The sequence below is a fragment of the Misgurnus anguillicaudatus genome, chromosome 12 (genome assembly GCF_027580225.2).
Source record: "Misgurnus anguillicaudatus chromosome 12, ASM2758022v2, whole genome shotgun sequence".
In the NCBI taxonomy this organism is placed as follows: Eukaryota; Metazoa; Chordata; class Actinopteri; order Cypriniformes; family Cobitidae; genus Misgurnus; species Misgurnus anguillicaudatus.
Window position 1 is genome coordinate 39,819,330 of NC_073348.2, and position 22,714 is coordinate 39,842,043.

At 37.7% G+C, this 22,714-nt stretch overlaps 2 protein-coding genes across 4 annotated transcripts; both read right to left on the reverse strand.

Moving 5' to 3' along the window:
* Window positions 1–1,009: 1,009 nt before the first annotated feature.
* Window positions 1,010–17,996, reverse strand: aebp1a (AE binding protein 1a). Of its 3 annotated transcripts, none has more exons than XM_073874607.1 (20): window positions 17,518–17,996; window positions 14,514–14,741; window positions 13,973–14,020; window positions 13,805–13,879; window positions 13,643–13,732; window positions 13,335–13,397; window positions 13,168–13,227; window positions 7,830–7,907; window positions 7,375–7,484; window positions 6,953–7,095; window positions 6,783–6,864; window positions 6,557–6,701; window positions 6,379–6,458; window positions 5,329–5,452; window positions 4,833–5,029; window positions 4,586–4,759; window positions 3,997–4,381; window positions 3,657–3,796; window positions 2,810–2,909; window positions 1,010–1,785 (listed from the first exon to the last, which is right to left on the reverse strand). In XM_073874607.1, exons 1-20 carry the CDS (start codon window positions 17,786–17,788, stop codon window positions 1,277–1,279), a joined length of 3,102 nt encoding a protein of 1,033 aa, XP_073730708.1. In that variant the 5' UTR covers window positions 17,789–17,996; the 3' UTR covers window positions 1,010–1,276. The 3 variants fall into 3 exon arrangements, with proteins under 3 accessions (XP_073730708.1, XP_073730707.1, XP_073730709.1); XM_073874606.1 differs by having other exon boundaries at window positions 13,805–13,882; XM_073874608.1 differs by lacking the exon at window positions 13,973–14,020 and having other exon boundaries at window positions 13,805–13,882.
* A 1,805-nt stretch (window positions 17,997–19,801) lies between these two features.
* pnx (posterior neuron-specific homeobox) lies at window positions 19,802–21,629 on the reverse strand. Its single transcript, XM_055206969.2, has 2 exons — window positions 21,263–21,629; window positions 19,802–20,597 (listed from the first exon to the last, which is right to left on the reverse strand). Exons 1-2 carry the CDS (start codon window positions 21,375–21,377, stop codon window positions 20,158–20,160), a joined length of 555 nt encoding a protein of 184 aa, XP_055062944.2. The 5' UTR covers window positions 21,378–21,629; the 3' UTR covers window positions 19,802–20,157.
* Between the last annotated feature and the right edge of the window lie 1,085 nt (window positions 21,630–22,714).

Genomic DNA, 22,714 nt, shown 5'->3' on the forward strand with positions numbered 1-22,714 from the left:
TAATCCATAAACTAAAAATGATGATAAATATATTTTCAACTAAAGGAAGAAGACACTTGATGAGCTCACAACTATGCGATGGATTTTTCGAGAAACTTGCTAGCTGGCAGAAAGCGTTACTTTAAAATAAAAGTCCCTCCTCCACACCCATAAAGCAGACGTAGATAAACTGACGTGGGCAAAATAAAAGTCGATAATCCATAAACTAAAAATCATGATAAATATATTTTCATCATACAGTACATGATATAAATACTAAATATTATTATATTATTTTATGTTATTAATAATTATAACAATTATAACAATTAGCTGATACCCAGGGGTTTTCAAACTTTTTTGCCAAACACCCCCATGGCCTTAGTTATTTTTCTTGAAGTACCCTGAGTTTTTAAAGTAAATATTTCAATAATTTAATAAGAACATTTGCATGTTTAACCTCAAAAACGTGTATTCTTCATCCATTTTAAAGTTTTTTATCAGCTGTATTTTACTTTATTGTAGTTTTTGGATCTTTATTTGGTAATTTGGTAATTATATATGTACTTTAACTTAAAAAAAAAAACAAGTTAAACTATTTCAACTTGTTTTTATAAGTTATGTCAACTTATCACAGGTCAAGACTTGAAATAATAGGTTGTATTGACTTGCAAAACCATTTTTTTAAACTTCATGCTGCATTTTTTTTACAGTGTAATTGGTTATATTTTCAATAAACTCACAAAACCCCTACAATTTCCCAGTTTGGGAAATCCTGTTTTAACCCATTGTGACACTACACATATTTTCTGGCCAGCCCTGGATCAACTTAGTAAGTACTGTATCTTCATTAAGGGCATTGTGTTGATATAAGTTATGAATTAACCCTTGCAATTTTAAATCTACAAACAAGTCCAGATTTTTAACAGCTATACCACTCCACCAACAAAACATTGTATATTGCACCACTTTGAGAGTTTTGCAATACACAACATAACAAATCAATAATAATAAAGCATAACTAATGAAATGACATCAAGACTTTTATTAGAAAAATGTGCACATTATAATATTGATGTACACAAGCATGTAATATGAGGATAGCTCATATCAAAATTTAAATGGCTCCATCTTTCTATTTGATCTCATTCTTATGAGCGTTCACACAAAATGCCTTGAATTAAATAAGTATTTTTTTCCTGTCTGTAATACTTTGTACCACAGAAAGCTTGTTCTGTAATTGGACAGCCTAAAAACGTACGATCTAAATACCACTTAAGTTCAACACAATTGACTTCTAATAATCATCGATTCTGTACTCAAAGTTATAGTCTTGAGTGGTGGCACCGTCCCCGCCGAACCACGAATCATACCACGAGGTTGTTGCCTCTTCTGTGGACGTTGTTGTGGTGGTGGGTGGACGGGTGGTAGTCGTAGTCGTTGTGGTGGCCACTGTGGTCGTACTGGCCTTCATCCTCTCCAGTCGTAGCTTGCGCAGACGCATCAGACGTAGTCGGCGCAGACGTTCATTCTGGGGGCCCGTGGTGGACCCTGTACTCCCTTTAACACTGACACGGCTGTTTGTGCCTCTCGTGCTGCTGGTGACCACCCTTGGCCTCTTCCCAGTCTGAGCCATGATCTGTCGAATCCGATCCCAGTTGGATTTGGTTAAAGTGAAGCTGCAGGGCGATGCGTTGGCGTCGTAGCCCACAATGCAAAGACGAGTCTGCGAAGAGTACCCGTCTGCCCTCGCCGTAACACGATACTCGCCTGGGTTCAGAAGTCTCCAGTAGTCACCAGTTGCAGCTAAATACAGAAAAACAGCAAACAATTTTTTTAAAGATGCACAATAGCTGGGGATGTTTACCAGCAAAACTGAACTGCACTCTTAAAATATGCTGGGTGGTTTCAACTCATCGTTGGGTAAAATTTTAACCCTACATTTTTTTGCTGCCTTACATTTTAAAGTTTTAGTTATAAATACCAGTAGAAATTGCTTGATAAGTAAAAAGTAGACAAAATTAAAAATAGAAAGTTGAAATGACTTGAAAAAAAGTTTTTTGGGTAAAATTAAGTAACATTGTCAATTTTTGACCAAACCATGGATGGAAAAAGACTGAAACAAACCAGCATAGGTTAACATTAACCCAATAGTTGTGTTTCCATACGTCAAAAAATATATTTCTTTGGCAAAATATATTTTTTAATTATATGCTAAATACATTTTGTAGAAAGTAAAGCTTTAAATAAATATATTTTTGAATTTGAAAATAAATTTAGTTTTAAAAATTATTAACATATATTTTAACAATGAACATTAAATAAGTATTTCAGAGGCAATAAATACATTTCTAATTTAAAACCCCCCAAAAAATATTTTTCTAGGCCAAAATATATAGGTTTGTATAAATTATAAGTATAAAATGTTTATGTATGTATAAAATATACAATTATAAGTTTATATTCTGCAGTTAAATATACATTAAATTTTAACCTTTTCAACCCTATTAATTATGTTTACAGGTTTGTAACATACAAAGTTTATCTTATAATGTGATGTGGATATAAATGCGTTAATATATGCATATATATTTTAAAAGTATTTTCTAAATATACAAAAATATTTATAATATATAAATATAAATATATTTAAAATGATATATTTGTTGTTTGTTTATATTTTACCCAACCATGGGTTGAAACCACTGATCTATAAAAAATTTTTTTAGGTGAGACCAGCATGTTATTTGCAGTATGAATGGAAATGGTCCTACTGGTTAATATGCTGGTCTTTTTAGGTTTAACTGGTTTTCATAGGATTGTGTGTTACCTGTTTTGACGTCATGTTTGATGCCCTCCACAGACACTGTTGCATTTGCTACAAGATTTCCATCTATGTCTCTCACAACCCCTTTGATACCACGGTGCACCTGTGGGTCACATAAAAACCCTTGATAAACAGGCTTATAAACGTGAAAACATTTGGCATGAATTCTTGTGCGTATAAATTTTTACCCAAACTCATAGTCATAGTCAAATAAAAGTAAATAATAAGTTCACATTTCATGTAATATAAATACATTACTTTGAGGACATTTTTGTCTCTTTGTCCAAATCAGGTGTCTATTTTGGACACAGCACGTGTCTATGGCCTATACACTCATCGGACCCAAGCGGGCGCATTTTAACTGCAGTGCGTGTCACATCTGCCGCCGCAACAGCACGACTGATGTGAGTGCGCCTTAAGGGCCTTGTCCCAAATGGTGCACTTCATGTGGACTTTCGGTCTCGTGGCCTTAAATTAGTCTAAGGGTCCGTAGGGTGTCCCATCTGTTATTTTTACCCTCCAAAGTGTGCTCATCAGCACCCCCTTTGCACCCCTGATGTATTCATTGGCAAGGCCCGCACCGCTGCAGAACCAACACACCTTACCAACCCAGAAGTCCTTGCGCCAGAGCAATAAGACGACGAATGGGAGGAGTTCCCGTGACGCTCGAGGCTGTCCTAAAATACGACTCTGCACCCTCGTGGACTCGCGTCAAGGGTCCCTAAGGTCAAGGGTGCGAGACTAAGGCACACTCACATCATACCTTTGAATAGTGTGAGTGTGCCCTAAAACATTGTCTCGTATTTGAGAGGAGCTAAGTGAACTAAGTGATGGATGGATGATAAAAAACCTGTTCGATAAAAGCCAGAAGAGCTTCTCGATTGTTTTCCCACTCCATCGCCAGTTCAGACTCGTGAGGGAATTTATCACAGCCCAGAAAGATGGAGATCTCGAAACAGTTTGTGTGCAAATAGCTGAAGTCATTCATGCCTATAAAGACAAAACACAAAACACATAGTATTTTATTTAGGCAAGTTCATCCTGCAAACCTAGCGGTGAAGTGTGTAATGAATGTTTACACACTATTGAATGCACTATGAAGTTGCTTTGAATAAGTTGTCTGCCGAATGGATGATGTGACTTCATCTTTAAGCTAAAGTTTATTTTTGTTAAAAAATTTTATCACATACTGCCCACAACAGGTTTCCAGCTGGCACGGTTGATGATGCCCTGGCCGCCTGTGATGTCATCTGTGTGACAAGAACCACGCTGGGTCTCCGTCAAGGTGAGATGACTGTGAGCGTACGTCATGGCCAACCAGCGGAAGAGGTTTTCATCGGCGGTCTCACGCAGAGCGCCCTCATTCTGACGTTGGATCCTGGCCCACGTCTCTTCATTCATCTGGTGATACTCCAGCCTCGGTTGACTCCCCCTGCCATCGGCTCCTGCGGCCCGGGGTGGACGCTGCATGTCGAAGGGGTAGACGACGATCTTCTCCCCGCCCTGAAGGTTTGCCCCCAGAACAAACGGTGTCCTCTCCATCCACCCGATAATGGCTTTGGTTTCAACAGCAACCTAAATTACAGATTCTTTAATAAAGGAACTACAGGAAAAATTTCACTTCATGAAATAAAAAAAAGCCAAAAGTAGGGTAATTGTAAGAGAGGAAGAAAAATTTTTCATTATAGTTATGATTTTTGAACTGGTACTGTTGTAGGATGACATTAGGCTCAATATTAAATTCTAAGTCTCTCTTTCTCTCTCTTCTGTTTTACTCACAGAACCATTAAGGAAATTTTCCGGAATGGGAATATGGTGATTTGGAATAATCCGCGGCACCCATCCCCTGTCCTCCGCACCCCACAGAATACTGTTCAGATCTGGGAAGTTCTGGAAAATGTCATAGCCTTCCTCTGTCCAATGGCCCAAAGCCCAGTTTCCCATTTCAGAGCCCTGGAAAAGAAACAAGTTGCATGATAAACTCAGATGAAATGGGCATTGTGATCATTGAAAAAGTGGATTTTACCATTTCATAGGCGAGTTCGTAGGCATCAGGGTTGAGTGACGGCACAAGGTGAATGCGAACTCCCTCCACGAGGCGTCGGATTCGCGGGTTGTCATCGTTGTATTCTTTACATATGAACTGCATCAGGAGGAGCAAAAGTTCCCGACCCAGAACCTCATTCCCATGAAGCCCTGCGGTGTAACGAAATTCTGGCTCACCTGACAGAGGACAAGAAGTTAGTAGTGCACAACAAAATCTAAGATGAAGATCTGAATGAGATCACAAACTACAGTGACATTGATCTTGTTAAGAATAGTAAGATGCACAGTCCTAAGGATTGAAGCACCCATGATGCTTAATCTAAATTTTTACTTGCATAGCAAATTATACAAATGTGGAAGCCATGCCAAATTATCATTTAATAATGATTTCTCATTTTATCTCACCAATAAAATGTGTAATACAATAAAAATCCACTTAAATCAAAAAAACACAACTGAATGATGGAAGAAGACACCTCTTTCATGTTCCCCAGGGTTATCTGAGATCTCCATGGCGTACATCTTCAGCCCTTGAGAGCTTTTGCCAATGTTATATATTCTGGTGATGTTGGGACATTCTTCGTTTATCACCTTCATCATCTATTTACACACACAGGAATCATTTGAATCATTTTTGGTTAAGCAAAACCAAAGTGAATCCAACCAGACCACAGTACAACCACAAAACTGCCCCGGATGTGTTGTGACTAGGGTTGTGGGAATTTTCAGGCTGGAAACTTTCTATGGGAATTAACAGGAATATGTGGAAATTAACGGGAAAATGGAAATTTATAAAAATTGCTGAGTTGCCCAATAGGGAACTTAAATGTACAAATGATTTCTTAAATGATTTCTGAAGAATTTTGGATCAAATAAATCCAGGCTTGATGAGCGTAAGTATCAGGATTCTTCAAAATGTGTATTACCTTGCAACAAAATGTTTATTTACGTTGTATGATATAGTTTATAGAAATTTCCAAATAATTCCCATAAATTCACATACATTTCCGTTAAGTTTCCAATTTGGAATATTCTCAAAATTCCCCAGATTAAGTTACCATTGTTCACGAGTTCACACTAAATTTGTAAACGTATTTGGCGTGCTGTCCAGGGAGAGGGCTCTGAGATCAGAAATGGGCCCGAACATAGAGTATCCCCCCCAGGTTTAGGGAGTAACCTGGTGAGTGAGAGGAGATGGGGTGGTGGAGGGATTCTGAAGACTGTAGAGAATCCTTAGGTAAGTTTGACTGTGATTATAAATGGGCTTGCCTTCATGCTGATTGGTAGATATGTTGATTACTGATTGTAGACAGCTGGTGATACTACAGTATTTGTTGATTACTGATTGTAGCTGGAGGCACTTGAGTAGTTTATTTGAAGTGTTCCTCCCGAACTACGTTAATAAAACATCATAAAGTTTGCGGAAATTCATCAGAATCTTTCCGCCCTTTTGCAACACTAGTAGTGACGTGATCTGAGTCTCAGCTTTGACCCCTAATGATAGCTGTGAGGTGGAATAATCTCACCTGTCTCATCTCTTTGTAGTTGTGATGTCTGTAATCTAGGTCATCGGTGGGCTGCACTTCGTTCTCAGTCAGATAACTCGCTGATGAAAGAAGTCCATACAAGCGGTTTATTATTTATACTAGTTACTAGTCACACACTAAAACATTTTCATCTCTAAAGAAATATAGGACTGCTTACTGGGTACTTGGCATCCAAGCACCTCCAATCTCATACACAAGCTGCCGTTCCAGCTCTGCGGGAAGACACGGATGTAACGCGCCACCACGGTATACGAGAACTCGTTCATCACAGGCGTCTCCTTATCCACATTCCCATAAAAGAGCTGCCAGATAAGAAATCAGATGTGAAATATTACAGGAGAAAATCTATGCACCACAGGTCTTTAAAACCAGTATAAACTGACCCATTCGGCATAACCGTCATGAAGCATCGTCCAATCACGGCTGTCATTACTGAAGCCCACATAGTATGACGAAACAAAATCATTACTGGAAAAGAATTAAAGAAGTTATGAGTACAGGAGTCTCCTTGTTTTTTGGCTCATATGTTTTAAAACGTGTCCACCATCATTTCTTATTTGACTCAGAGTTTCTGCCCTGTGTGATGATTCCCGTAAACTCGACCTCACGTCGGGCGTCCAGCTGAAACCAGTGCTCCTTCTCCTCTGTGTCAGCACACCACGCTCCACCGTAAACATCTTCCTCATCCGCTGAACTCTACACAAACCAAATCCACATTCTGGTTCAATCTGCTTATGTTATGTGAACAACAAACTTTAAAGGTGACAATTAAGTGCTATAATTGGGTCCAGAGTGCTTGGATGTGAAATGTGAAAAAGATCAACCAAGTAACTTAGTTTTGGTAAACCATTCTCTGCAAACATAAAAAAAATGTCATTGAAATTTGGCTCCCCTAGAGATGTCAGAAGGAGATCTTATAATAATTCCGCCCCTTAGTCTAAATCTTTTTTATAGGTATACTTGTTGTCCATATACCTGCATGTTCAGACGTCCTCTTAGGGCTGAAAATCCATGATGAGATGACGAAGATGCCATTATCTGATCATCTTCCACCCGATGGGATTCCAGACCGAGAGGAGGACATTCTGAGGTGAGACAGATCCATTTTGTTACACAGTCTTATAAAAACTGAGACATCTCTGAGCAGATGTATTTTAATAGCTGAGTAAGATTATTTGTGCTGAACAAAGACAAAAGTTTGAGCCAGCGGAGGTTCTGGCCGGCGTGAGAGTACAATCCTAACATTGTGACATTTCCAGCTGGAAAGCACAACGATTGTGGGGGAAGTTGACATTTACTGTCTTTAGCTTTGGGTTTGTTCACTGATGTCATGGAAGATCATTTCTAAAGCTACTGAATGAGAGATTTACAAGTATCCAGTGTTGGTGTGTTTTTAATGTATTTAGTGGCTGTTGTCCAGGAGTACTCACTCTTTGGCTCAGCCAGAGGAAGCGTTTGCTTTTTTTTCTCCTCCTCTTCCTCTTCCCACATTTTCCGAAGTTTTTCTGCTGTTTTAGGGGACAGAGAGAAACTATTATTCTATATTATATAGTATATTACTGAGAGATGTTTGCTTAAATGTAATCATTTCACAATGCAAAAAGACATAAAGAGCCACACAGATCCAAAATCGAAAAGGACCTGTATTGCAGTGTGTCATGTAGCTGTCTATCAATGTAAACAATGTGCAAAGTAAACAATGTGCAAAGTAGTTGAACCAAAAAGTGCACAATTAATAAAGTTATTTGGTTCTAAAGTAGGGAGTCGACTCTGAATCGCTGAAACGATTTGTTATATGGATTGAATCTCCTGCCTGACTTTATCCACGTAATACCAACACTTTGCATAATAATCTCCGCCTACAGCCTTGCCCACGGGAGAAACGAAAACTTCAGCGTGTTAGTGTGTAAACATCATATCACGATGTGTTTGTGTTGTTTTCACCACCAAAGGATGAAGATATATGAAGAATCAGTGGTTAAAATTACTTTTTCAAGGAGGGATTTACTAGACGTTTGGCCGTGAAGAATCAGTGGATAAAATTACTTTTTCACGGAGGGATTTACTAGACGTTTGGCCGTGAAGAATCAGTGGATAAAATTACTTTTTCACGGAGGGATTTACTAAACGTTTGGTTATGAAGAATCAGTGGTTAAAATTACTTTTTCACGGAGGGGATTACTAGACGTTTGGCCGGGAAGAATCAGTGGTTAAAATTACTTTTTCACGGAGGGATTTACTAGACGTTTGGCCATGAAGAATCAGTGGATAAAATTACTTTTTCACGGAGGGATTTACTAGACGTTTGGCCATGAAGAATCAGTGGTTAAAATTACTTTTTCACGGAGGGATTTACTAGACGTTTGGCCATGAAGAATCAGTGGATAAAATTACTTTTTCACGGAGGGATTTACTAAACGTTTGGTTATGAAGAATCTGTGGTTAAAATTACTTTTTCAAGGAGGGATTTACTAAACGTTTGGTTATGAAGAATCAGTAAATAAAATTACTTTTTCACGGAGGGATTTACTAGACGTTTGGCCGGGAAGAATCAGTGGTTAAAATTACTTTTTCACGGAGGGATTTACTAGACGTTTGGTTATGAAGAATCAGTGGTTAAAATTACTTTTTCAAGGAGGGATTTACTAAACGTTTGGTTATGAAGAATAAGTGAATAAAATTACTTTTTCACGGAGGGATTTACTAAACGTTTGGTTATGAAGAATCAGTGGTTAAAATTACTTTTTCACGGAGGGATTTACTAGACGTTTGGCCGTGAAGAATCAGTGGATAAAATTACTTTTTCACGGAGGGATTTACTAGACGTTTGGCCATGAAGAATCAGTGGATAAAATTACTTTTTCACGGAGGGATTTACTAGACGTTTGGCCGGGAAGAATCAGTGGTTAAAATTACTTTTTCACGGAGGGATTTACTAGACGTTTGGCCATGAAGAATCAGTGGATAAAATTACTTTTTCACGGAGGGATTTACTAGACGTTTGGCCATGAAGAATCAGTGGTTAAAATTACTTTTTCACGGAGGGATTTACTAGACGTTTGGCCATGAAGAATCAGTGGATAAAATTACTTTTTCACGGAGGGATTTACTAAACGTTTGGTTATGAAGAATCTGTGGTTAAAATTACTTTTTCAAGGAGGGATTTACTAAACGTTTGGTTATGAAGAATCAGTAAATAAAATTACTTTTTCACGGAGGGATTTACTAGACGTTTGGCCGGGAAGAATCAGTGGTTAAAATTACTTTTTCACGGAGGGATTTACTAGACGTTTGGTTATGAAGAATCAGTGGTTAAAATTACTTTTTCAAGGAGGGATTTACTAAACGTTTGGTTATGAAGAATAAGTGAATAAAATTACTTTTTCACGGAGGGATTTACTAAACGTTTGGTTATGAAGAATCAGTGGTTAAAATTACTTTTTCAAGGAGGGATTTACTAAACGTTTGGTTATGAAGAATCAGTGGTTAAAATTACTTTTTCACGGAGGGATTTACTAGACGTTTGGCCGTGAAGAATCAGTGGATAAAATTACTTTTTCACGGAGGGATTTACTAGACGTTTGGCCATGAAGAATCAGTGGATAAAATTACTTTTTCACGGAGGGATTTACTAGACGTTTGGCCGGGAAGAATCAGTGGTTAAAATTACTTTTTCACGGAGGGATTTACTAGACGTTTGGCCGTGAAGAATCAGTGGATAAAATTACTTTTTCACGGAGGGATTTACTAGACGTTTGGCCATGAAGAATCAGTGGATAAAATTACTTTTTCACGGAGGGATTTACTAGACGTTTGGCCGGGAAGAATCAGTGGTTAAAATTACTTTTTCACGGAGGGATTTACTAGACGTTTGGTTATGAAGAATCAGTGGTTAAAATTACTTTTTCAAGGAGGGATTTACTAAACGTTTGGTTATGAAGAATAAGTGAATAAAATTACTTTTTCACGGAGGGATTTACTAAACGTTTGGTTATGAAGAATCAGTGGTTAAAATTACTTTTTCACGGAGGGATTTACTAAACGTTTGGTTATGAAGAATCAGTGGTTAAAATTACTTTTTCACGGAGGGATTTACTAGACGTTTGGCCGTGAAGAATCAGTGGATAAAATTACTTTTTCACGGAGGGATTTACTAGACGTTTGGCCATGAAGAATCAGTGGATAAAATTACTTTTTCACGGAGGGATTTACTAAACGTTTGGTTATGAAGAATCAGTGGTTAAAATTACTTTTTCACGGAGGGGATTACTAGACGTTTGGCCGGGAAGAATCAGTGGTTAAAATTACTTTTTCACGGAGGGATTTACTAGACGTTTGGCCATGAAGAATCAGTGGATAAAATTACTTTTTCACGGAGGGATTTACTAGACGTTTGGCCATGAAGAATCAGTGGTTAAAATTACTTTTTCACGGAGGGATTTACTAGACGTTTGGCCATGAAGAATCAGTGGATAAAATTACTTTTTCACGGAGGGATTTACTAAACGTTTGGTTATGAAGAATCTGTGGTTAAAATTACTTTTTCAAGGAGGGATTTACTAAACGTTTGGTTATGAAGAATCAGTAAATAAAATTACTTTTTCACGGAGGGATTTACTAGACGTTTGGCCGGGAAGAATCAGTGGTTAAAATTACTTTTTCACGGAGGGATTTACTAGACGTTTGGTTATGAAGAATCAGTGGTTAAAATTACTTTTTCAAGGAGGGATTTACTAAACGTTTGGTTATGAAGAATAAGTGAATAAAATTACTTTTTCACGGAGGGATTTACTAAACGTTTGGTTATGAAGAATCAGTGGTTAAAATTACTTTTTCAAGGAGGGATTTACTAAACGTTTGGTTATGAAGAATCAGTAAATAAAATTACTTTTTCACGGAGGGATTTACTAAACGTTTGGTTATGAAGAATCAGTGGTTAAAATTACTTTTTCACGGAGGGGATTACTAGACGTTTGGCCGGGAAGAATCAGTGGTTAAAATTACTTTTTCACGGAGGGATTTACTAGACGTTTGGCCGTGAAGAATCAGTGGATAAAATTACTTTTTCAAGGAGGGATTTACTAAACGTTTGGCCGTGAAGAATCAGTGGATAAAATTACTTTTTCAAGGAGGGATTTACTAGACGTTTGTCCGTGAAGAATCAGTGGTTAAAATTACTTTTTCACAGAGGGATTTACTAGACGTTTGGCCGTGAAGAATCAGTGGATAAAAATACATTTTCACGGAGGGTTTCACTAGTCGTTTGGCCGTGGAGAATCGGTGGTTAAAATTACTTTTTCACGGAGGGGATTACTAGACGTTTGGCCATGAAGAATCAGTGGTTAAAATTACTTTTTCACGTAGGGATTTACTAGACGTTTGGCCGTGAAGAATCAGTGGATAAAATTACTTTTTCACGTAGGGATTTACTAGACGTTTGGCCGTGAAGAATCAGTGGTTAAAATTACTTTTTCACGGAGGGATATACTAGACGTTTGGCCATGAAGAATCAGTGGTTAAAATTACTTTTTCACGGAGGGATTTACTAGACGTTTGGCCGTGAAGAATCAGTGGATAAAATTACTTTTTCACGGAGGGATTTACTAGACGTTTGGTTATGAAGAATCAGTGGTTAAAATTACTTTTTCAAGGAGGGATTTACTAAACGTTTGGTTATGAAGAATCAGTAAATAAAATTACTTTTTCACGGAGGGATTTACTAGACGTTTGGCCGGGAAGAATCAGTGGTTAAAATTACTTTTTCACGGAGGGATTTACTAGACGTTTGGTTATGAAGAATCAGTGGTTAAAATTACTTTTTCAAGGAGGGATTTACTAAACGTTTGGTTATGAAGAATAAGTGAATAAAATTACTTTTTCACGGAGGGATTTACTAAACGTTTGGTTATGAAGAATCAGTGGTTAAAATTACTTTTTCAAGGAGGGATTTACTAAACGTTTGGTTATGAAGAATCAGTAAATAAAATTACTTTTTCACGGAGGGATTTACTAAACGTTTGGTTATGAAGAATCAGTGGTTAAAATTACTTTTTCACGGAGGGGATTACTAGACGTTTGGCCGGGAAGAATCAGTGGTTAAAATTACCTTTTCACGTAGGGATTTACTAGACGTTTGGCCGTGAAGAATCAGTGGTTAAAATTACTTTTTCACGGAGGGATTTACTAGACGTTTGGCCGTGAAGAATCAGTGGATAAAATTACTTTTTCACGGAGGGATTTACTAGACGTTTGGTTAAAATTAATTTACTAAACTTTTGGCAATGAAAGATGGTTCAGTACCCACTTTATTTGGAACAACATGTGTCTCCTAACCACAACCTGCAAGTATGATTATAGCTACATACTTGCTTAAATGTAAAAATTTTACTGATCCACTGATCGGTGGTATGTGCGGAGACTCTGTCAGTTGACCAATCAGAGTAGAGTAGGCTACTGAAAGGTGGGGTTTAGGCAGACTGAGTCGTTAAATGGCTTCACACGAATCATTTGGGGATCTCGGAGGTAATTTTACGTTTATATATTGGGGAAATTACAGTGTTTTTGACCTTGCATGCATTTAAACCTGTTGTCCGAGACTTATAAACAGTAATAGGACGCTTAAAATTTGCATCTTAGTGGTTCTTTAATGGTCCTACAATAAAAAGCACAGCATCTAAGATTATTATCACAAGCTTATTTCACTTCTGCATGCTGTACAAACGTTTAATATTTGCTTTAACTTTAATAAAGATTAATTGATTTTCTGACCCTTCTCCTCTCTGGCCTTTCTTTCTTTCTCCATCTCCTCCTCCAGCTTCTTTGCAGCCACTGATGATAAAAAGAGCATATCAATATTAAAGATTGTGTTGAACTTTGAGTAGTTTTATTAAAGGTCTCATTATTATATTATAAGGACTGAAATGTTTCAGACATACGGTCGGGGTAATCATATTCTTCATACCAGGCGGCAACTGTTGGGGGGGAGCTGCTGGTTTCCTCTAATAGATAAAAAAATTAAAGAGAGAATGATCATTCATGTACGGTTGTATTTATTTGCATTAACTTAAAAAATGTGTTTAAATAGTTACACGAAATTAAAAAGCGTGCATTGCTTGTGTTTTGTTCGCTATACCCAAAATGGGAGCATTGATGTGTAATTACTGGGGTGTGACTCAAGTTAAAAGAGCACACCCTCCACCCTTCTCATTAGTGTTACCCTTTAGTATAATCTGACCCTGTTTACCTGGGATAGGTAAGTATATAGATGGGTCATCAATGCCACCCGGGGGCTTTTTGTCAGGTTTAGGAATGAGGTCCGGCTCTGTTACTTCATCTGTCAGGTGAATAAAGAGTTTGTGATTATAGTGTTATTTTAGTATGTGATCTTAGTGTACTTCACACGTACATCTCGCATCCCAGTAATCAGGGTCATGTGCTTTGCTTAGTGGAGGTGTCGTGTCTTCTTTCTTGCTCTGAATGTCTACTGAAATAAATAAAGACAAATATTAATTTGTAAGTTGTGACTGAGAACTTACAAAAATAAAATTTTGTGATGTAAATGTTAGTATCGTACCATCATCTGACTTTATTTCAGTCTTCTTTGATGATTCTGTTGGAAACACTAAACACAATATTTGAGTAATAAAGTATCATCAAAAGGGGACTATAAAGCACAAACCTCATGAACATATGCTTTAAAAACATTTGCGGCTGATGACTTCTCTTCTGATTGGCAGGAATTTAAAATATGTGTTTGTTGCGTCATGTGAACCACGTGCATCATGCATTGTGTCAAAATTTACGCCTGCTGCACACGCATTGAAAGGATTTATGATAAAAAAAGATACACTGAATACTAAACTCTAATTACACATGACATTAAGTGAGTATCTGTCAAACGCAAACGTCTCTTTTATCACAAATCCCTTCGATGGGTCCGCAGCAGGCATGTACCCCGACACCACGCGTGATGCACATGGTTCACATGACGCACCGAACACACATTGACATGATAAGCCACACACATGATGGGCTACATACATGTTTTGACGAGCTTTGCATTCATGTGCCCTCGAAAAAGAAGTCACCCGCCGCCACTGCATGTATGTACGTACCTATGGCCTTCTCTTCTTCTTCCACCATCGATGGCTTTCTGGTTACTGACGTTTCTTTGCTCTTTGGTGTCGTGGTGGGCTTCAGTCCCTTTGGTTTCTTGGTGGGCTTTGGTGCTTTGGGTTTCTTTGTTGGTTTTGGTTTCTTTGTTGGTTTTGGGGCTTTGGGTTTCTTTGTCGGTTTCGGTTTCTTGGCTTTGGCTTCTTTCTCGGCTGCCTTCTTTGCCTTGGCTTGTAAGAGTAAGTTATAAAATGAAAAATGTTAGCATCACAGGAGAATGATAACTTATTGTATATACTACTAAAATTCAAATTGCATGTTAAGATACAATGCATGTGCCACTTTCATTTATTTTCACAGGAAATTTTCTCTCCATATTAAAGCCACAATATGTAAGACTTTCACCACTAGAGGTCGCTATTACACAATAACATAATATTACACAATAACACAAGTGTTATGAAGGAAAGTTGAAGGATGGGAGATGTTGTTTTCCCCATCCAGAGACGTCTGGAATTTGTTAGTCATGTTTGCTGATGAGGTAATGAATGAATGATTTAGTACATATACGTTTGATCACATTATGTTATACTATCATAATGAATTATCTGCATAACAGCTGCGTGTTTGATTCTGTATAACTGCATTTGTCAACTCGTGTTGCCTATAGTTTCTACAACCAGATACTGAGGATAGCACAGACATTAAATCACTAAAATGGGTCGGCGCCGATAGCCTGTGGTTTGTGCGTCGACATATAGCATCAGTGCAACCCGAGTTTGATTCCCATCTCGGTGATCCCTTTCTCCACCCAACACTTTCCTGTCAACTCTCTACTACAATACTATTCGCATAAAAGGTCCTAAAAATTTAACTTCATCAAAAAAATCACCAATTACAAAGGGAGACAAGGGACGAGCCATTGTTTAAAACAAGAATTTCTTCGGATTTACAAATCCTCAGGAATTTTTGGAATAATGATACAACTCCATGAAATATATCATTGTGCAATGGTTTTTGAATGTTTAAAAAAATCTTACTTATTGAGGCTTTAATTTATGGAGGTTGACAACATAAATGCATTGCATTGGAGTTTGAACCTTTAGCTCAGCGTTTCTCAAACTGGGGGCCCCAGTTTTATGACATTTTATAAAATATATTTAACATCAGAAAAATAAGGCTACTAATCAACAGCAATACATTGTATATTATAAAACGGCTCGTTCTGGTTCTAAGTCGTGATAACATACCCTGGTAACCTCACGGTTCAGACCGCTTTACATAAGTATCACTGCGCCACTGTTGCTGCGTACTGATTTATGAAAATAAACACCACAGTCTTTAATCATATTTTTAATTTGTCTACAATTGCACAATTCATGACGATAATCAGATAAATGTCAATAAATATTGTCAAGTCATCTCGTCCATAAAGAATAAAACGTTCCCTGAGGAGTTTCTAACTCAAATTCATATTTCCGCTGTCCACTGGGTGGCGATCTTACCCAACTTAAACACGGACGCATTCACTCAACACTAACAACACTGTGTAAGTTTTAATCAGGCCCTGAATCTGATCTCTTACAAAAGTTATTCACAAAAATTGAATTATCTCCGCTTTTAGCTGAAAATTTGAGAGGTGATAAGAGAACAATTGAAGGTAGGATGAAACGTTTTTTTTTTTTAAAGCGGACGGTCTGTTCTTTCATTTGATATTTCATGTTTATTTAAAGAAGATCGTTTTTCTGTAAGGCATTAAACTAAAACTGGGCAACCTTAAAAAAAATGTTGACGGGGAAAGAGTTGCTTCCAAGCATGTTTGATCATCACTTTAACAGTTGCACAATATAAATGTTAATGTATAATGTTGATTTATGAAAATAAATACCACAGTCTTTAATCATATTTTCATTGTGTCTTTGCTGCGTCTGTGTTGGTTGGGAGCTGCGCTCGGTTTCAGCCACACTTAATTCTGAGGAACTACTTTGTTTTGCGGAAGAGTAATATTTGTACTAATATAATTACAACTTATTTCTGTTTTATTTTATGAAATCCTCTTATGCATATGAAGTAACCGTTTTATAAAAGCAATAAGCCCCGCGAAGCAGTGGGGTTACAGTGCATTTTATACCAGCTAAATTATCCGCTTTGCATCGTGCCTAACAACGCCCCTTAGCTGTTATAAAATGCACTGAAAAGATACACCGTACACATGGGGGGCCACACGCTGAAAAAGTTTAAGAACCACTGCTTTAGATTGAAAATTGCATTCAAGTTTTATTTTAATTATCTATACTATATTTCAAATGTTTTTCCTAACTTTGACATTTTTTCTCTGAAGAAACATCTGACAACATCACTGATCACTGATCTACATCACTGACTGGCTTTTAGTCGAAGCTCCACAGAACAAAATTAAAGAATAAATCAAACCAATACGAAATGCTTCTGCAGTTGTCATAACATGGAAGCAAGACATACTAAGAGATCAAATCCAGACAATTAAAACATATATATAATCTCTCGCTGAAGCGAATGTCTATCTCTCACCCTCGTCAGATATAAATTCATACACAACTGCTCGCGGTCACATCAGACATCCTTCTGTTTATCATTTACACTGACTCACTTAATCTTTCAATTCAAACCAAATGTTGCTCCGTCTCTCTTCCTGCCTGTGTGTCCTAAACCACACAAAACTCAGAAGGGATGATAAAATACTCTTGCTTTTGTATTCCAGACCCATAATGTTTGTTTTCAGAGGCCATCTGTGATTCTCATTCAATGCTTTTACTGTAATTTCGTTTCCACATGGCGACTACATCACAACAATGATCAGTTGACTGACCAGACGTGGTTTAACAAAAAATGTTGCGTAACCTCAAACGAGAGTGAAGCTTTTGCTTTAGCCAGATATGTGTCATGATGATAAAACACATCGCCTTCCTCCCTAAACTTCAGCCGCAACCACCAAAATCCCAGCATGGAGCCAAAAATGCTGCGTACCAGCTAATACCTCCTCAGGACTCTTTTTACCCTTCGGTTTTTCTTTTTCAACATCATCCATTCCGGCTTCATCCATTTGAGTATCCTCTGAAAGTCCATCATGTAATTCTTCTCTTTTTGAGGGAACGTTGCTATTTTTCCTCGTCTGGATGTTCCTGCTCCTCTGGTTGGACTGAGTTGCAGCATCAACTAATTCAACATTAATCACAAGTATCACAATCCAGCACAGGCCGAGCACAGCAGCACACAGAGAAACCCTCAATGTCCGCATCTTCACTCCAGTAAAACTCTTTGAAGTGTTTAGGTTTTAAAACAGAAAGGAAATTGGTGCATCACGTCGTCTCTATAAAAACTTTTGAGCAGGAGAGGAGTCAAAGACGCTGGTGTGAACCTCAGATGGAACGGAATTGTGGCTGTTGTTCCCTCTTCAGGAGGAATGGAATTTCAGGAACATCCCCCTCCGAGTGGGCAAGAAAGACACATCCCAAAGAGAAAAAGGAAACTCATTTTAGGGGAGGGGACTAGGTGGAAAGAGAGAGAGAGAGAGACTAGAAGAAGGCTGAAGAAGGCTCAGATGTAGGTTGATTTGGCATAATTCACAAAGACTTTTTTTAAGGGTGAGAATGAATGGGACAAATGTTCAGATATATTCCCTTTCCATTGAATGTTTTGACTTTTTTTCCCTAATTTCAGGACACATCTAGGAACACAAAGGCCTTTCAAGATGAAATACTTTTATTATTAATCATATAGATCTGAGAGCACAGGTCTGCTTTTACTCAACAGAGTACTCAGATTAAAATCTCAGTATGCACACTGCAATGTTTTCATTAGTTTGCCGTGAAACCTCTTTGTCACAATAATGTCCACTTTGATTCAACTGGAACTTGAAATAAAAACATTGGAGTTTGAAATGAATTTGTTTTTACAAGAAGCTGATTCATTTTTGGTTATTAAAAACATTTGAAGGAATGAAGTCACAGAACTGAGCATTAGACTAAAGACATCTAAACACCAGGAATCTACTTTAAAACGGCACACATTAAAAAACTCATAAATAGCATTCCAGTACGGTCCATGTACTCATTTCATGCCTTGTTGAACTAATATTATTTTTATTATAAGCCACACATTTATGACTCCTGGTTTGACATGCATCAGACTTATTCAATAAATAAAATATAAAGAAAATATTTTTTTCTAAAATACATAAAAAGGCAATGATGGTGCCGTTGGACATTAATGTAAACCATGTGTTAAATTGCAGACAGATGTGATTTTCTGTGTTAAGCCTCTTTTGCCATCATTGTGAGTAATCTCATGTGATTTACTGTATGTTGCCCTTTTTACAGAGATACTGAAAATGCAGTAGATGTGTTATGGATGTAACATTTGCAGTCAAAACTTGAAATATAAAATCTCAGAAAATGCATTTATTACCAATATATTCAATCATTATATTTACCTAAACCCCTAATGATAGAGTCCTAACATCAGTAAGAATATCAGTCTAAAAACACATGTTTTCTATTTTAGATGAGGGAAACATGCATGCATTGTGGATGTGACGAAAAAGGAGTTTGGAAGACGACTTACTTTTTAAGGAATTCTGTAAATTCAAATGCACAAACCAGAAGTAATAATACCCAACAAATGAAGGGACGGACGGCTCTTCAAATACCAAATAATATTTATTTTAATTTTGTATGCACATTTATGAGGAAAAACCAACATTATGGACGTGACATTTCTCCATTATGGACGTGCCAATTCCAAAATGTGCATGTAGGCTACTTACCCTACTAAAAAATGAAGCTGAGACCAGCATAAGCTGGTTTTAGCTGGTCTCCCAGGTTGGTTTAGCTGGTGTAGCAAGCTGGTCTAGCTGTGTTTTGGTCACTTTTTAAGCTGGTCTAGCTGGATTAAGCTAGTCAGGCTGGACGACCAGCTGACCCACCAGCTTTGCCGGGCTGGGAGTACCAGCTTAAACCAGCTACTGGCACCTTAAACCAGCTGCCAGCTTATGCTGGTCTTATCTTGATTTTTCAGTAGGGGAAAAATGGAAAATAAAACAAAAATGCTTTCAAAACTTAAACCGAGACTTTGCTTGGGTATTTACCACCAAATACTGACATCTAAGATATCAGTATGGTTAAAAACTTTAGGATAAAAACTTTACTTCTTTATGATAAAGTTGACATTTGCACAAAAAATATTAAATGATAACATTCAGGATGTTTTCCAACTACAAATGCAACCTTTATACAGTAAGAAACATAACAAGTTGTTAAATCTAATATATTTTATTTATAACAAAGTGTAAGAGTGCAAAAATATAACATTTTTGTGAATTTTACAATAACATACAATTAAAATGAAATATAAATACAGTTGCCAAAGACCTTATAAATATGACAATAAGTAAAACATAAAATATTATTGTAAACTGCTTGTGTCCATTAACCAACAAAGGATCGGCAAGACCTCTCTTCTTGTCAAGAATCATTCTGGATTTTATAAAGTTCAATTGCTAGATCTTTTTTTGGAGATAATAAAGGTCCTTGATGTTTCACAGTAAGTTATTTAAATCAGTAAACTGGTTTTGGGTCTTTAAAGCACCAGACTGTGAAACCCTTTAGATCAGTACATCATGAGTGTGTGATGTTGGTAAGGTGAGTTCATGTAATGATGTTGTGTGTAATAATGCACCGCAGGGTTCGTGTGATGTCCAGGAATCGTATACAGAAGAGCTGGAGGTGTGCCGTAGTTTGCCTCTTCTTCTTCTTCTCCTCCATGACCTTCTCGCTCCTTCTTCCATTTGGTTCGTCTGTTTTGAAACCAGATTTTGACCTGAGTTTCAGACAGACAGAGAGCTGAAGCGATGCCGTGCCGTTCAAACACAGACAGATAGTGGCTGTTTTGAAAGCTTCGCTCCAGAATGCGAAGCTGATCCAGTGTGAACGCGGTGCGGATCCGCTTCGGCTTTACTTTGACTTCGGTTCCGCCACGGATGATTGAAGCATTTTGGTCTTTTCTGGAAGTGGTTTCAGTCGTCTTGTCATTTTCTTGATTTATTTCAACTGAAACAGAAGAGAAAAACAAGATGAGATTACTTTTATTGATCCGTATATGATAGTTTCTGTCGTGTACTGATCCAGGATCAGAAGTATTTGGTTTGAAAATGAGAGAGAAAGAGATCTCACACTGCCCTCTTATGGAGAATCACATGCTAATGTTACTGTAAAAAATCTTACTTTATCTAAACATTAATAAATAATTTTTACAATAAAAAAGCCTGAATGTATGCACATTTTAAAGTCCACATGAGTTTATGTTTGTTTAAATAAAAAATAAATAAACTGCAAACTAACTATTTATTTTATAAATTAAATAGGCCTACAAAAGATTTAATAAACAAATGCATTCGATTAAAATAGCTTTTTTAATTATTATTTACACTTGCTTAAATAATAATTGTTTGTTTAAATAATAGATAACATTTTATTTTGATTATCTATAACATAAACTAGGTCTATGCTTGATATAAATAAATTAATAGATTTTTAAATAATAAAAAAGATTTCAGGTTAGTTTTCAATAATCTTGGCAGATGTATTGTACCATATACATTTTTAAATTGTGTTTTCTATTTTTTCCACATCTGTTATTATTTATTCATCGTCTTCTTGTACTCTTTCTATGCATTAATCTGTTTTTGTGTCTCATTAAAAAGCTGAAATCTCACCTCTTGTGTTGTGCACCTGCTGATGCTTCCCAATGAATTTGCAGGGATCCAGGATATCCGCGATAGAGAAGGAAGTTTTTCCCTGCGTGCCAGAATTCCCAGTTTCTTCCTGCATGTTGATGGTAAGATGATGTCTCGTGATATCTGAGTGTGTCCTCAGTCTCAAGCTCTTATATACACGCGAGTAAAATTAACATCTTAAAGCGCTTGAGTGACTATAAAGAGACCCTTTAACATCTGAATGTCTCTCAGTGGGTGACACGCTTCCTTTGCCATTTATTGCCCCGCATCTGGTTAAAATGTGCCCTTTTCTGAAGAGTCGTGTAGTTTTTTGTATCATTGCTTGTCGTTATTTGCAATTGTGTGATTTTACGGTGGTGGAGTGCGCGAGACTCTGTTGTAATGGAAATTAATCGACTTCAGTCTTCACAAATATTGATTGACATGTGTAAGTTACAAAATCATGTATGTAAAGTATTCTTAAAAAGGCATTAAAAAGAAAAGAAAATATTGGATGCAATTGTGAAATTTTAAGTTGTGAATATTTAACCAATGTTTATTGTAATCGCCTGTACATGTAATGGTGTGCTTTAAAGAAAGCGATGAAGGTGTGAATCCATGTGCAAAAGGTGTTTAATTGTAAAATCCCAAAAGGGCCAGCAAACAAATCCAGTAAGGGCAAAACCAATAGACGTAATCCAAAATACAGGCAATGTGTCAGGGCAGGCGGCAGTACAGGCAAAATCCAGATAACAGGCACAGGTCAAAAAACAGGCAGATACAGATACAGATTAGCAGACAACAGAAACAGATTCAAACAGGTTGGGCTTACTATTGTAATATTCAGCCAGGAACAGGTGAACAGGAAGTGACTTATATAGAGACAGACAGGAAGTGTGAACTGTGACATGGCATGATGAATATCAAAATAAAAGTCAGAACAGAGCAGGGTATCAAAATAAAAGTCCAAAATACAAAAATACACAGAACACAAGTAAACACAGAACAAAACCATTACAGAACCCCCCCTCTAAAGGGCGACTCCCGGAGCCCAACAAACAAAACATACAGTCCAATAGAGGGTGGGCGGGCGGGCCAGGACCTCTTGGCGAAGGCAGGGCAGTTCAGGAGAGGTCCTGGGTCATATGGCCAGTATGGTCCAGGAACATGAGGCAGATGCGGGCCTGGGTCATGGGGCAGATGCGGGCCTGGGTCATGGGGCAGGCTAGGACCTGGGTCATGGGGCAGGCTAGGACCTGGGTCATGGGGCAGGCTAGGACCTGGGTCATGGGGCAGGCTAGGACCTGGGTCATGGGGCAGGCTAGGACCTGGGTCATGGGGCAGGCTAGGACCTGGGTCATGGGGCAGGCTAGGACCTGGGTCATGGGGCAGGCTAGGACCTGGGTCATGGGGCAGGCTTGGACCTGGGTCATGGGGCAGGCTTGGACCTGG

What these genes read in the sequence shown, in the direction of transcription:
- pnx (XM_055206969.2), bottom strand. Translation starts at nt 21,377, where the DNA reads ATGCAGGAAGAAACTGGGAATTCTGGCACGCAGGGAAAAACTTCCTTC. An exon ending in GCAGGTGCACAACACAAGAG is followed by an intron (nt 20,598 to 21,262) that starts GTGAGATTTCAG and finishes CTTCTGTTTCAG; the next exon opens with TTGAAATAAATCAAGAAAAT.
- aebp1a (XM_073874606.1), bottom strand. Translation starts at nt 17,788, where the DNA reads ATGCGGACATTGAGGGTTTCTCTGTGTGCTGCTGTGCTCGGCCTGTGC. An exon ending in TCCTCTGGCTGAGCCAAAGA is followed by an intron (nt 7,485 to 7,829) that starts GTGAGTACTCCT and finishes GTCTCACCTCAG; the next exon opens with AATGTCCTCCTCTCGGTCTG. An exon ending in ACTACAAAGAGATGAGACAG is followed by an intron (nt 5,453 to 6,378) that starts GTGAGATTATTC and finishes GTGTGTAAATAG; the next exon opens with ATGATGAAGGTGATAAACGA.